The sequence below is a fragment of the Mytilus trossulus genome, chromosome 12, assembly GCF_036588685.1.
Source record: "Mytilus trossulus isolate FHL-02 chromosome 12, PNRI_Mtr1.1.1.hap1, whole genome shotgun sequence".
Classification (NCBI taxonomy): domain Eukaryota; kingdom Metazoa; phylum Mollusca; class Bivalvia; order Mytilida; family Mytilidae; genus Mytilus; species Mytilus trossulus.
In genome coordinates, this window is record NC_086384.1 from 35,730,329 (window position 1) to 35,745,644 (window position 15,316).

At 42.4% G+C, this 15,316-nt stretch overlaps 1 protein-coding gene across 1 annotated transcript in view; it reads left to right on the top strand.

The window, feature by feature from the left end:
- Positions 1 to 857: 857 nt before the first annotated feature.
- LOC134692412 (sushi, nidogen and EGF-like domain-containing protein 1) overlaps positions 858 to 15,316 on the top strand; it is a 31,368-nt gene continuing 16,909 nt past the window's right edge. Inside the window, exon 1 of the mRNA XM_063552862.1 lies at positions 858 to 1,076. Within this exon, the coding sequence (XP_063408932.1) occupies positions 858 to 1,076 (219 nt within the window). The remainder of the gene's footprint in view (positions 1,077 to 15,316) is intronic.

A 15,316-nucleotide genomic window follows, 5' to 3' on the forward strand; every position in this document is an offset into this window, starting at 1 on the left:
TTTCATGGGTGCTCGCCGTTTGTTCATAGAATGTCAAGGAGGTCAAGTGATGTAAAATCACCTTCACCAGACATATGATATACCAGTTGACGGCCATGGACGAAAGTTTACTCTTGCGACAGAGTGTGTACCCTGTTGATTATATGGATGGGGTTCAAGCAACTTGAGTAAACCTAGCAAGACGAAAAAGCATTGATGGCAGCGTTCTATTCGCTGACAAGACAATGTATTAAATTTGGATCGCTGGAGGTCAATGGCAGCACGATCAACCAGGACAATGTGCTCACATAGAGTCAAGAAAGTCATGGATGAAGGTAATGATAAAGCTGTTGACGCGCCGGGGAAGTCTCTTGATGAATGTTTACTCTTGCGAAAGGGTGTGTACCCTTATGACTATGTGGATGGGTTTGAAAATCTCCAGGAGACCGAGTTGCCAACCAGTAAGAATTCTACAATACCATCACCGGTGAGGGAGTAAGCCATGCAGACAACGAACTAATACGCACAGCAAGTGTGTGAAAAGAGATGGATATCACAAGCATGAGAGAGTATCATGACTTGTATCTGAAAACGGATGTACTCCTACTGTTCAATGTGTTTGAGAACTTCAGAGATGTATACTTGAAGTATTAGGAACTTAATCCCGCGTGGTACTTAACAGTACCAATACTTGCCCATGATGCGACATTGAAAACTACCGTAACACTTGTGAAACCTAAAATTATCTCGTACCCTGATATGCTTCTGATGCTTGAAAAGGGATCAGAGGTGGGATAACAGTCGCGACGCAGCGGTTTGCCAAAGTCAACAACCCTTATGTCGAAGGATTCAATGCCGACAAGCCCACCAACTACTTGATGTATGCGGATACCGATAACCTGTATGAATGGGATATGAGTAGCTATCCACTGACTGGTGGCTTTGAATGGATTAACACCGACTTAACCAACCTTGGAGACCCTTGCAGTGAAGACGACCAAGGATTTATATTGGAGGTAGACCTCGAATATCTCAAGGAACTTCATGACTACCACAATGACTACTCGCTTGCCCCGGAAACTGTACAGCTGAACAAAGTAAAGAATCTGGTGCCAAACCTCGGAGACAAACTGAGGTATGTTGTACACTACGTCAACCTAAAACAGTACTTGCGCTCAGGCTCATGATCAGAAAACCACACGGTTTTAAGATTAAACCAGATCATATGGCTGAAGATTTAAATAGATCTAACCACCGATCTCAGAGCCGTAGCCACCACTAACTTTGAAAAAGACTTTTTCAAGCTCATGAACAATGCGGTGTCGGAATGGCAATAGAAAATATCCGCAAGATGGTTGACGTCCGAATGGTTACCAACGAGGAAAAAGTAATAAAGCTCGTCACCAAGCTCAATATTGATCGCCGAGTTAACTTAAGTGAGTATCTTGCAGCCATGCACATGCGTAAGACCAAATAGACTTTGTCAAGCCAATTTACCTAGACATATCTAAGACCTTAATAGCGGACTATGTTTACAAGTACCTAAAGCCAACCTACCGTAACAAGAACAACTATCTGTTACATCGACAGTGTCGTTTACAATGCCGAACCTCCAGATGTCTACAAAGACATTAACAATCACGGGCGGCAGAAGATCGGCACATTCCACTATCCAAGTGACCACACTTCCGGTATCAAAACAGGAAAATTCTTGGAAAGTTCTAGGATGAATGAGCCGGAGTCCCCATGACTGAGTCTTGGATTGCGGTCAAATATATACGCACTCAATGTTGGCATGCGCGAATCGAAGAGGGTTTAATGGGTGAAGAAGTGCATCGTCAAAAATGACCTTTGAAAACTACAAAAGATGCCTTGATAAGCACACAGTGAGCTACCGGACTATGAATACACAACCAAAAGTCATAAGCATCAGATATATACACTTGAGTGTCACAAGAGAGCCCTATAAGCCAACGATGACAAGCGTCATATCATGCATGATGGAATTAGCACCCTTGCCCGTGGCCACTACAAAATCGTCAACCGTAAATAAATGAGGGGCATATGGGTGCATAATTTTGTTCTCCCCTACAAACCCTTTTCAAACACTCAGCTCAAACAGGCTGTAACCACCACAAAAATTCAATACTGTTGGGGTGCGGTCATGCCTGATACATTACTACCAAAGGTCTGACACACCAAATGTGGAACCTTAACCACGACAGCTGGAAGGATCGTGCAACGCACTTGGCGTGTTGGTAAAAGCACAGACCGACAAAGTTTTACTTTGACTCTTATAGATTTCCAAGCCCGACGAGATGGTAGACTAATTGTAGCCTGAATTCCTTTTCAAAACTGATGAACTTCAGACGCGAGGGGATGTGGTGTGTCGTCACTTCTTTCTGTCCGTGTTGAAGATGCTGACAATGGGAAAATCGTGGAAAATGCAATTTGTTCGCTCTATAAATAAATGGATAAGTTTGAATCCCATGCAAGACAGTGCATATCCGTCTGGTGAATCGTGCAGCATTTCGATATGAACGACAATCGCATTACTAGCCTATGATATCCCAAGGACTGCTCGGATGCTGTGACAAAACGGTAGGTGACCAAGCAGTTGAAAGATGGTATAAAAGCCAACAATTAGCTAGAGGCTGCGCTAGAAGCGATCGTGAAATAGCTCTCGAGGACATGAAAAAAACACCTTGTTGGTATCGCTAAAAAGTGGGAAAGTGTCTACCTTGCGGCACAAGAACTAGTGACCAAAGGATGGTATATGCAAAGAACTATGTGGATCTAAGCATGGCGGTTCTAGAGAAAATCAATACCATCGAATTGAAGGTGAAGTCTTATCACACGACGGACAGGAAACGTCACGAATCGAATCTCATATCTGGGGAGGACCTGCGCAACTATATTATAACACAGCAGTCTGTTCCAAGTCATATGAACTAGTCTATTCATCCGCAGCTTTAACCAAAGAGTTGAACGCAATTTGAATACCGTTTGGAAGGCATTCCGCACCGTCAACCCCTTCTTGTTTTTGAGTGGAATCAGTCAGACATTTTTGGAGAAGACATCGATAATGCCCCAGTCGAATTTATTTTCCGCAATCAAAAGGTTTATCATTTGGAAGTCGGACAGTGGTAAGACAACGCTGTTGAACAACATAATACTGTGCGATTGATGACTCGAGTACGATCAATTGTACGCCTTCTGGAAATCGCTTCACCAGCTCATCTACCGGCTGTTGCAGCAAGCGCTGGGAACGCTTCACTAAGGAAGATATCCTAAACCTCGTACAGTGCAGAGGCAAGTCTACCTACTCGTTGATCGATGTGGTCAACGCCTTACCACCACCACGACACCGGAGTGATATCGAAACTTTTCTTCGAGCAAAGGAGCGATGAACTAATCCCGGAAACTCGACCAAACCTCATTGTGTTCGACGACTTGATGCTTAGAAAATGAGGACTTCTACGTGAGTGGTCGCCACAACATTGATTGTTTTCAATTGTGACAGAACTACTTCAACGGCCCCTAGGCTATCCTGGAGAATGCCAATGTCCTATGCTTCTTCTAGCATGATGCTTAGAATTTTGAAAAAATCCGACGAGATCACTGCAACAATCTCACCAAGGAATAGTTAGGCATTCAGTGTAAACATTGCTGGTCAAAAACCTATGGATGTGTAAGCATCGATATTAAAAGCACCAAGGCAAATGGAAAATATCGATGCAATTTGAAGAGGTTTATAGTATCAATAATGAATTGTTACAAAGATAACCCATCGAAATACAAGGATTCAGAGTTCCTAGAATATTCATTGTCAGATATTGAAAAGGAACTGGATCTAGAGTTCGATCCCCTGCCAAAGAAATACGAATGGCCCAGCAAATGTTAATTTGAGTCGGCCCCGGGTAAGGTATGAAGACTGTGTTACAAGTGTTTTTGGATTGTGTTTCATTATTTATGTCCCGATATGGATGAAAGTCTGTTGAATTGGCTATAAACATAATGGAAGTTCCCAACGCCCACAACAACCCAAATGCCCGCCAAGACTAGTTTCGGTCATCAGTGCAATCACCGATGCAAACCGCGTAAAGACGTATGTCTCAGACACAGGAATCTGGGCATTCGACCCACGCTTGAACCATCGCATAATCGATCGACCTGGGTCGATTTGGTATTCGAACCAACACTATTGGGGCGTTCGATGCATTCAAAGGCGTTCACACCAACGCTTAGGTGCGTTAGAATGCGTTCTTTCAAACCTTTGAAGGCGTTCGAATCCGTTCACACCAACGCCTAGGGGAGTTTGTTCCAACGCTATGAATAAATGACGTTCATCAAAATTTCATTCCCATAGCAGCGGGAGGCACTCTCAAAGGAGTTGTATATAACTAAGCGGAACATTCAATCCTGTAACATGCAGCAACGCCTTGACAGGATTGGACCAAAGTGTTTAGGTCTGAGGTTGAAGCTCATCGGAAAGCAGTTTAAAAAAATCACAAAAACAATTGAAGATTTACCTCCAGTTGTGCCAGCCCTCACTTCTCCAACGCCCGAGTTTGCCGACCCTCTACCCATTGCACCACCTAAATACACCGTCCTCGGACCTTGAGCACAGCAATATTTGCGGCTCAGTATGACTCCTTCTGCCGACCACAACCTTGGATTCTGAAAACGATGGTTTCTTCATCCAAAGTTTATCAGTTTCTTTTGACGGCGATGATATTTTTGTGAATGGTGTGAGGTACAAAGGAACCCGTGGCCGCTGTGAACTCATGGTGAAAAAGAAAACAGTTTCGTTCGACGATGACGACCTTGACGACTGCTGAGATCCTGAAAAATTCCGGTACCATGTATCAAGGCAATTCCACCCTCCTGAAAACCGCGAAGGAAATCGTATCCCACATCTACCAGAGTGATTAGTTAGGCAGTGGGCTGCCAGTCGTGTTTCTTCCTGCCAACTTCAAGCAGCTTCTCGATCGTTTGGAACTGCGTGCTGCAGCCTACCGAGCAGTAAATAATGGTGTGCGCAACGAAATTGTGTCGATTATTGATGCTATGAAAAAGGGTAGACATATCAGCATTGAGGAATAACAGGCGCTTCATCGTAGCATCCTATAAATAAATGTTGCAAATAAAAAAAGGTAACGCACGAAAGTACGACTACGGTGATATAGGACTGTTTGACACGGTAGCATTGAAAGGTGTTGAAAAAGGGGTCTCCTAAACCGTCGACCATGTGGTTGGTAAAGTGGTATAAACCATCTACCACTTCGTCAGCGCTAAAAATACATACATTATGTATGACATCCTTACAATCACCGAAGGATTGACTTTCGATGAAAGTCTCCAGGGATTTATCAGGTTCACGAATACTGGTGCCAACCTGAATAATCATGGTGATATCCTAATCAATATCGAAACCCAAGACTTATAACTTCATCCCGCTGAAAGTTACCTTTTGCTAGAGGGGCAACTGCAAAAGAACGACAGTAGGGCAAATCCTGATGCAGATCTAGTGTCTCTCTTTCACAATGGAATCATGCATCTCTTCTCTGAAGCCAGCTAATCTAACATATCAATAACCCAGGCGTTGCCACTACCATGTTAGAAATTTTGATTTATCACGACTATTTCTCCAAATATCAAGGTCTCAAACAGCTGTGGTGCAAGGATTCATCTACCGAAGCTGAGACCGATAACAGAGTAGTTGTCGTTTGTTTATGTAATATATACGTGTATTTCGTTTCTCGTTTTGTTTATATAGATTAGACCGTTGGTTGACCGTTTGAATGGTTTTACACTAGTGATTTTGGTGCCCTTTATAGCTTGTTCGGTGTGAGCCAAGGCTCCGTGTTGAAGGCCGTACTTTAACCTTTAATGATTTACTTTTAAATTGTTACTTGGATGGAGAGTTGTCTCATTGGCACTCACATCACATCTTCCTATATCTATTCGCAGCACGTCATGGTAAAATTATCCCCAAACCTGCCAACAAAGGAGCTTTTTCATTCACCATGCATACCCCTGAGACATATTTTCGGCTTTTCAGACGACTACGACAAGATGGTATACGTATTAAAGCATGCATTGTCACTAGTGCACGTGATTCAGACGCCGATGCCATGTACTGAGCCGCCGCAGTCAACGATGTGGCAAAAAATCTTCTGAGTCAGATCTCTTGGTTCGTTCTTCACGTCATCCCATCAGACGAAAACAAGATGCGGTTGTACAAAACCATACCAAGTAAAAGTAAAATCGACCGTGGATTTCGCACGAGGAAGTGTGATGCTATCGCCATTCTCAAAATACACAATTCAACTGGCGCCTATCTGTCACAAGTGGTACTTAAAAGACAAGACATACAATCGTTTCCATCCAAACCGACAAAAGTGTGAATAAGACCCATGACGCCGCCGTGTGCGATCACTGTCGATTGCGGAACATCCATATTACTGTCAACGCTGAACGCTACCCAGCCGTCGTATTTAATGCCGGTTTCACCCAAAGTAGGGTAGCCAGAGTGTTCAAGGTGGCTGCAGACATCAGAAAGAAATTCTACAACATGGTCACCCTCCTCAGTTTCAGCGGCGTCAACACCGATACCTCTGATTTCACAGGCTTATAGCCGGTGTTTGTCATCTATGCAAGTCATCAGTCCAAGCGGCTGAAAGAATCCACGGTGGACATGCAGATACTGGACGAATTCGATCACAATGTTTACGCCAACACCGAAGCATTTGCACTTGGAATCTCCGACAGAGTTCTTTACTTCGAATCTGACGGACACAAGATGAACGTCGTGTTTGAAGCCTGAAAATAAATGAACAACATTATTTTGCAGCAATTCGTAAGTAAAACCGATCTAAAGCAGGAGTTCTCGTTCATAGTATCCGGGAACCATAGCCAAATTCATACCCGCTTCAATCCACTAAAAATTGGAAAGGATTATGAGATGTCATTGGTAAATCATGAGACCAACTACGTATACTCCATCACCAACATTCACACAGGTTCCTATGGCATCAACGATGAAATACAGCGATAGCTGCGGCTCAACAAACACAAAGCCAAAATCATTATCGATGCAAATCGAGAAACCCTAAGAACAACAATAACTCACTCTCGCCAGGCACTAAGAAGTAGATTTCAACTTAACAAATAGCCGCAACACCGTCTTGGGATTAGAACGGCAAATTTACACCTACGATAGGGCTATACAGAAGGGGAACACATTGTTAATATCATCAACATCATCAGCATCCAGCTGGCAAATAGCGGTATAATATATGGGAGCTATGTTAATGGAAAGCAGTAATCCACCATCTGCAGTTTCTTTCCTGGTGTCGATCCTGGTATGAAGAACCCCCAAAAAAAACTGGTGCACTTATCTCACCGATCAGGATGGTGACCCCATCAAACTCCGCGGCGAAAACACACTATCCATTTTCATCTTCTAAGGGAATAAATAAATACACGATAATGGTTTGAAAGGTCAAGTAAATAAACTACACTGGACTGCCAAGAAAGGTTGTCAAGTCTACATTTGTTTGTCCCATGCAAACCTGTAATGCGAACACAAGATGTGGCTCACCTCTCGGCAGGTTCAAAAGATTATCAAACTTCTTCAAAAAGTTACTGGTGTTATTAATCTGGAGCTGAGTACAACGCAGATAAAGAAAACATGCAAAAAGTAGATGGATACCTACCCATGTTCACAGGGTTGGCAATGCAGGCATTTCACATGGTATCTAAAACCATTCTATCTGCTTGGGTATTGGAGACTTGATTGCTTTGGGTGGTGACCGTATACCCGTCTACAAGGTATTGGGATCATGATTTTACCTTTGAAATTTTTAGATATTTTAATTCTGGTATCTATCATGAGTTTATTTGTACAGTGAATCCCAGTGGTAACGATCTCTACCTCAAACCCTAAAAACGCCCGATACACTAATGGTGATGGACTTTACTTGAGGCGTGCACATGGTCAGCAACGACAAAGCCAGTCTGATATTAGGTGCTACCAGCACCTTTAAAGATACCCCTCCTCGGTATGCTCCTATAAATGAATGATTGAGATTCTTGGTACCGGCAACTAAAGATTTCTTCCTTCTTTCTCTGATCAGAAATACCTTGTGTTTAGTATGTGGCTTTTTTCTTTTTTCTTTCACAAAGGCACATTGGTAAGTAATAATTCAAGGTCAAATTGGCAAAATGCTAATAAATAATAGGTAATGGTCTAAGGGACAATTGGTCAAAAGGCTTAGGTGGGACAACTCATGGTTTGTCCTCACCATGCATGGATCCAAAGTTAGATTTAAAAAAAATCCGTACCCCAATTTTTAAAAGAGTGTAAAAAATTGCCCTCACCATGGGTCCAAAGTTAGAATTTAAAAAATTGCCTTACCTCAATTTTTAAAAGGATGTGAAAAATTTCCTACGGCAATACTTTTTTAGCCACTAGGTGAAAATGGTAGGTAATGGGCTAGGGTCCAATGTGCCAAAAGGTCCATGTGGGACAACTCATAGTTTGTCTTCACCATAGGTCCGAACTTAGGTCTTAAGGGTCAAACATGCCTACCCCAAATTTTCAAAGGCGGTAAAAAATTCCCTACGGCAATACTTTTTGACCAACTAGGTGCAAATGATAGGTAAGGGTCTAAGGTCCAATGGGTCAAAAGGTCCAGGTGGGACAACTCATGGTTTGTCCTCACCATGGGTCCAAAGTTAGAATTTAAAAAATTGCCTTACCTCAATTTTTAAAAGGGTTTGAAAATTTTCCTACGGCAATACTTTTTTAGCCACTAGTCGGAAATGGTACGTAATGGACTAGGGTCCAATGGGCCAAAAGGTCCAGGTGGGACAACTCATAGTTTGTCTTCACCATAGGTCCGAACTTAGGTCTTAAGGGTCAAACATGCCTACCCCAAAATTTTCAAAAGTCGGTCAAAAATTCCCTACGGCAATACTTTTTTACCCACTAGGTGCAAATGATAGGTAAGGGTCTAAGGTCCAATAGGTCAAAAGGTCCAGGTGGGACAACTCATGGTTTGTCCTCACCATGGGTCCAAAGTTAGAATTTAAAAAATTGCCTTACCTCAATTTTTAAAAGGGTTTGAAAATTTTCCTACGGCAACACTTTTTTAGCCACTAGGTGGAAATGGTAGGTAATGGGCTAGGGTCCAATGTGCCAAAAGGTCCATGTGGGACAACTCATAGTTTGTCTTCGCCATAGGTCCGAACTTAGGTCTTAAGGGTCAAACATGCCTACCCCAAAATTTTCAAAAGTTGGTCAAAAATTCCCTACGGCAATACTTTTTTAGCCACTAGGTGGAAATGGTAGGTAATGGGCTAGGGTCCAATGTGCCAAAAGGTCCATGTGGGACAACTCATAGTTTGTCTTCACCATAGGTCCGAACTTAGGTCTTAAGGGTCAAACATGCCTACCCCAAATTTTCAAAAGTCGGTCAAAAATTCACTACGGCAATACTTTTTTACCCACTAGGTGCAAATGATAGGTAAGGGTCTAAGGTCCAATGGGTCAAAAGGTCCAGGTGGGACAACTCATGGTTTGCCCTCACCATGGGTCCAAAGTTAGAATTTAAAAAATTGCCTTACCTCAATTTTTAAAAGGGTGTGAAAAATTTCCTACGGCAATACTTTTTTAGCAACTAGGTGAAAATGGTAGGTAATGGGCTAGGGTCCAATGTACCAAAAGGTCCATGTGGGACAACTCATAGTTTGTCTTCACCATAGGTCCGAACTTAGGTCTTAAGGGTCAAACATGCCTACCCCAAATTTTCAAAAGTCGGTAAAAAATTCCCTACGGCAATACTTTTTTACCAACTAGGTGCAAATGATAGGTAAGGGTCTAAGGTCCAATGGGTCAAAAGGTCCAGGTGGGACAACTCATGGTTTGTCCTCACCATGGGTCCAAAGTTAGAATTTAAAAAATTGCCTTACCTCAATTTTTAAAAGGGTTTGAAAATTTTCCTACGGCAACACTTTTTTAGCCACTAGGTGGAAATGGTAGGTAATGGGCTAGGGTCCAATGTGCCAAAAGGTCCATGTGGGACAACTCATAGTTTGTCTTCGCCATAGGTCCGAACTTAGGTCTTAAGGGTCAAACATGCCTACCCCAAATTTTCAAAAGTCGGTAAAAAATTCCCTACGGCAATACTTTTTTACCCACTAGGTGCAAATGATAGGTAAGGGTCTAAGGTCCAATGGGTCAAAAGGTCCAGGTGGGACAACTCATGGTTTGTCTTCACCATGGGTCCAAAGTTAGAATTTAAAAAATTGCCTTACCTCAATTTTTAAAACGGTTTGAAAAATTTCCTACGGCAATACTTTTTTAGCCACTAGTCGGAAATGGTAGGTAATGGACTAGGGTCCAATGGGCCAAAAGGTCCAGGTGGGACAACTCATAGTTTGTCTTCACCATAGGTCCGAACTTAGGTCTTAAGGGTCAAACATGCCTACCCCAAAATTTTCAAAAGTCGGTCAAAAATTCCCTACGGCAATACTTTTTTACCCACTAGGTGCAAATGATAGGTAAGGGTCTAAGGTCCAATGGGTCAAAAGGTCCAGGTGGGACAACTCATGGTTTGTCCTCACCATGGGTCCAAAGTTAGAATTTAAAAAATTGCCTTACCTCAATTTTTAAAAGGGTTTGAAAAATTTCCTACGGCAATACTTTTTTAGCCACTAGTCGGAAATGGTAGGTAATGGACTAGGGTCCAATGGGCCAAAAGGTCCAGGTGGGACAACTCATAGTTTGTCTTCACCATAGGTCCGAACTTAGGTCTTAAGGGTCAAACATGCCTACCCCAAAATTTTCAAAAGTCGGTCAAAAATTCCCTACGGCAATACTTTTTTAGCCACTAGGTGGAAATGGTAGGTAATGGGCTAGGGTCCAATGTGCCAAAAGGTCCATGTGGGACAACTCATAGTTTGTCTTCACCATAGGTCCGAACTTAGGTCTTAAGGGTCAAACATGCCTACCCCAAATTTTCAAAAGTCGGTAAAAAATTCCCTACGGCAATACTTTTTTACCCACTAGGTGCAAATGATAGGTAAGGGTCTAAGGTCCAATGGGTCAAAAGGTCCAGGTGGGACAACTCATGGTTTGCCCTCACCATGGGTCCAAAGTTAGAATTTAAAAAATTGCCTTACCTCAATTTTTAAAAGGGTGTGAAAAATTTCCTACGGCAATACTTTTTTAGCCACTAGGTGAAAATGGTAGGTAATGGGCTAGGGTCCAATGTGCCAAAAGGTCCATGTGGGACAACTCATAGTTTGTCTTCACCATAGGTCCGAACTTAGGTCTTAAGGGTCAAACATGCCTACCCCAAATTTTCAAAAGTCGGTAAAAAATTCCCTACGGCAATACTTTTTTACCAACTAGGTGCAAATGATAGGTAAGGGTCTAAGGTCCAATGGGTCAAAATGTCCAGGTGGGACAACTCATGGTTTGTCCTCACCATGGGTCCAAAGTTAGAATTTAAAAAATTGCCTTACCTCAATTTTTAAAAGGGTTTGAAAATTTTCCTACGGCAACACTTTTTTAGCCACTAGGTGGAAATGGTAGGTAATGGGCTAGGTTCCAATGTGCCAAAAGGTCCATGTGGGACAACTCATAGTTTGTCTTCGCCATAGGTCCGAACTTAGGTCTTAAGGGTCAAACATGCCTACCCCAAATTTTCAAAAGTCGGTAAAAAATTCCCTACGGCAATACTTTTTTACCCACTAGGTGCAAATGATAGGTAAGGGTCTAAGGTCCAATGGGTCAAAAGGTCCAGGTGGGACAACTCATGGTTTGTCCTCACCATGGGTCCAAAGTTAGAATTTAAAAAATTGCGTTACCTCAATTTTTAAAAGGGTTTGAAAAATTTCCTACGGCAATACTTTTTTAGCCACTAGTCGGAAATGGTAGGTAATGGACTAGGGTCCAATGGGCCAAAAGGTCCAGGTGGGACAACTCATAGTTTGTCTTCACCATAGGTCCGAACTTAGGTCTTAAGGGTCAAACATGCCTACCCCAAAATTTTCAAAAGTCGGTCAAAAATTACCTACGGCAATACTTTTTTACCCACTAGGTGCAAATGATAGGTAAGGGTCTAAGGTCCAATGGGTCAAAGGTCCAGGTGGGACAACTCATGGTTTGCCCTCACCATGGGTCCAAGGTTAGAATTTAAAAAATTGCCTTACCTCAATTTTTAAAAGGGTGTGAAAAATTTCCTACGGCAATACTTTTTTAGCCACTAGGTGAAAATGGTAGGTAATGGGCTAGGGTCCAATGTGCCAAAAGGTCCATGTGGGACAACTCATAGTTTGTCTTCACCATAGGTCCGAACTTAGGTCTTAAGGGTCAAACATGCCTACCCCAAATTTTCAAAAGTCGGTAAAAAAATCCCTACGGCAATACTTTTTTACCAACTAGGTGCAAATGATAGGTAAGGGTCTAAGGTCCAATGGGTCAAAATGTCCAGGTGGGACAACTCATGGTTTGTCCTCACCATGGGTCCAAAGTTAGAATTTAAAAAATTGCCTTACCTCAATTTTTAAAAGGGTTTGAAAAATTTCCTACGGCAATACTTTTTTAGCCACTAGTCGGAAATGGTAGGTAATGGACTAGGGTCCAATGGGCCAAAAGGTCCAGGTGGGACAACTCATAGTTTGTCTTCACCATAGGTCCGAACTTAGGTCTTAAGGGTCAAACATGCCTACCCCAAAATTTTCAAAAGTCGGTCAAAAATTCCCTACGGCAATACTTTTTTACCCACTAGGTGCAAATGATAGGTAAGGGTCTAAGGTCCAATGGGTCAAAGGTCCAGGTGGGACAACTCATGGTTTGCCCTCACCATGGGTCCAAAGTTAGAATTTAAAAAATTGCCTTACCTCAATTTTTAAAAGGGTGTGAAAAATTTCCTACGGCAATACTTTTTTAGTCACTAGGTGGAAATGGTAGGTAATGGGCTAGGGTCCAATGTGCCAAAAGGTCCATGTGGGACAACTCATAGTTTGTCTTCACCATAGGTCCGAACTTAGGTGTTAAGGGTCAAACATGCCTACCCCAAATTTTCAAAAGTCGGTAAAAAATTCCCTACGGCAATACTTTTTTACCAACTAGGTGCAAATGATAGGTAAGGGTCTAAGGTCCAATGGGTCAAAAGGTCCAGGTGGGACAACTCATGGTTTGTCCTCACCATGGGTCCAAAGTTAGAATTTAAAAAATTGCCTTACCTCAATTTTTAAAAGGGTTTGAAAAATTTCCTACGGCAATACTTTTTTAGCCACTAGTCGGAAATGGTAGGTAATGGACTAGGGTCCAATGGGCCAAAAGGTCCAGGTGGGACAACTCATAGTTTGTCTTCACCATAGGTCCGAACTTAGGTCTTAAGGGTCAAACATGCCTACCCCAAAATTTTCAAAAGTCGGTCAAAAATTCCCTACGGCAATACTTTTTTAGCCACTAGGTGGAAATGGTAGGTAATGGGCTAGGGTCCAATGTGCCAAAAGGTCCATGTGGGACAACTCATAGTTTGTCTTCACCATAGGTCCGAACTTAGGTCTTAAGGGTCAAACATGCCTACCCCAAATTTTCAAAAGTCGGTCAAAAATTCCCTACGGCAATACTTTTTTACCCACTAGGTGCAAATGATAGGTAAGGGTCTAAGGTCCAATTGGTCAAAAGGTCCAGGTGGGACAACTCATGGTTTGCCCTCACCATGGGTCCAAAGTTAGAATTTAAAAAATTGCCTTACCTCAATTTTTAAAAGGGTGTGAAAAATTTCCTACGGCAATACTTTTTTAGCCACTAGGTGAAAATGGTAGGTAATGGGCTAGGGTCCAATGTGCCAAAAGGTCCATGTGGGACAACTCATAGTCTGTCTTCACCATAGGTCCGAACTTAGGTCTTAAGGGTCAAACATGCCTACCCCAAATTTTCAAAAGTCGGTAAAAAATTCCCTACGGCAATACTTTTTTACCCACTAGGTGCAAATGATAGGTAAGGGTCGAAGGTCCAATGGGTCAAAAGGTCCAGGTGGGACAACTCATGGTTTGTCCTCACCATGGGTCCAAAGTTAGAATTTAAAAAATTGCCTTACCTCAATTTTTAAAAGGGTTTGAAAATTTTCCTACGGCAACACTTTTTTAGCCACTAGGTGGAAATGGTAGGTAATGGGCTAGGTTCCAATGTGCCAAAAGGTCCATGTGGGACAACTCATAGTTTGTCTTCGCCATAGGTCCGAACTTAGGTCTTAAGGGTCAAACATGCCTACCCCAAATTTTCAAAAGTCGGTAAAAAATTCCCTACGGCAATACTTTTTTACCCACTAGGTGCAAATGATAGGTAAGGGTCTAAGGTCCAATGGGTCAAAAGGTCCAGGTGGGACAACTCATGGTTTGTCCTCACCATGGGTCCAAAGTTAGAATTTAAAAAATTGCGTTACCTCAATTTTTAAAAGGGTTTGAAAAATTTCCTACGGCAATACTTTTTTAGCCACTAGTCGGAAATGGTAGGTAATGGACTAGGGTCCAATGGGCCAAAAGGTCCAGGTGGGACAACTCATAGTTTGTCTTCACCATAGGTCCGAACTTAGGTCTTAAGGGTCAAACATGCCTACCCCAAAATTTTCAAAAGTCGGTCAAAAATTCCCTACGGCAATACTTTTTTACCCACTAGGTGCAAATGATAGGTAAGGGTCTAAGGTCCAATGGGTCAAAGGTCCAGGTGGGACAACTCATGGTTTGCCCTCACCATGGGTCCAAGGTTAGAATTTAAAAAATTGCCTTACCTCAATTTTTAAAAGGGTGTGAAAAATTTCCTACGGCAATACTTTTTTAGCCACTAGGTGAAAATGGTAGGTAATGGGCTAGGGTCCAATGTGCCAAAAGGTCCATGTGGGACAACTCATAGTTTGTCTTCACCATAGGTCCGAACTTAGGTCTTAAGGGTCAAACATGCCTACCCCAAATTTTCAAAAGTCGGTAAAAAAATCCCTACGGCAATACTTTTTTACCAACTAGGTGCAAATGATAGGTAAGGGTCTAAGGTCCAATGGGTCAAAATGTCCAGGTGGGACAACTCATGGTTTGTTCTCACCATGGGTCCAAAGTTAGAATTTAAAAAATTGCCTTACCTCAATTTTTAAAAGGGTTTGAAAAATTTCCTACGGCAATACTTTTTTAGCCACTAGTCGGAAATGGTAGGTAATGGACTAGGGTCCAATGGGCCAAAAGGTCCAGGTGGGACAACTCATAGTTTGTCTTCACCATAGGTCCGAACTTAGGTCTTAAGGGTCAAACATGCCTACCC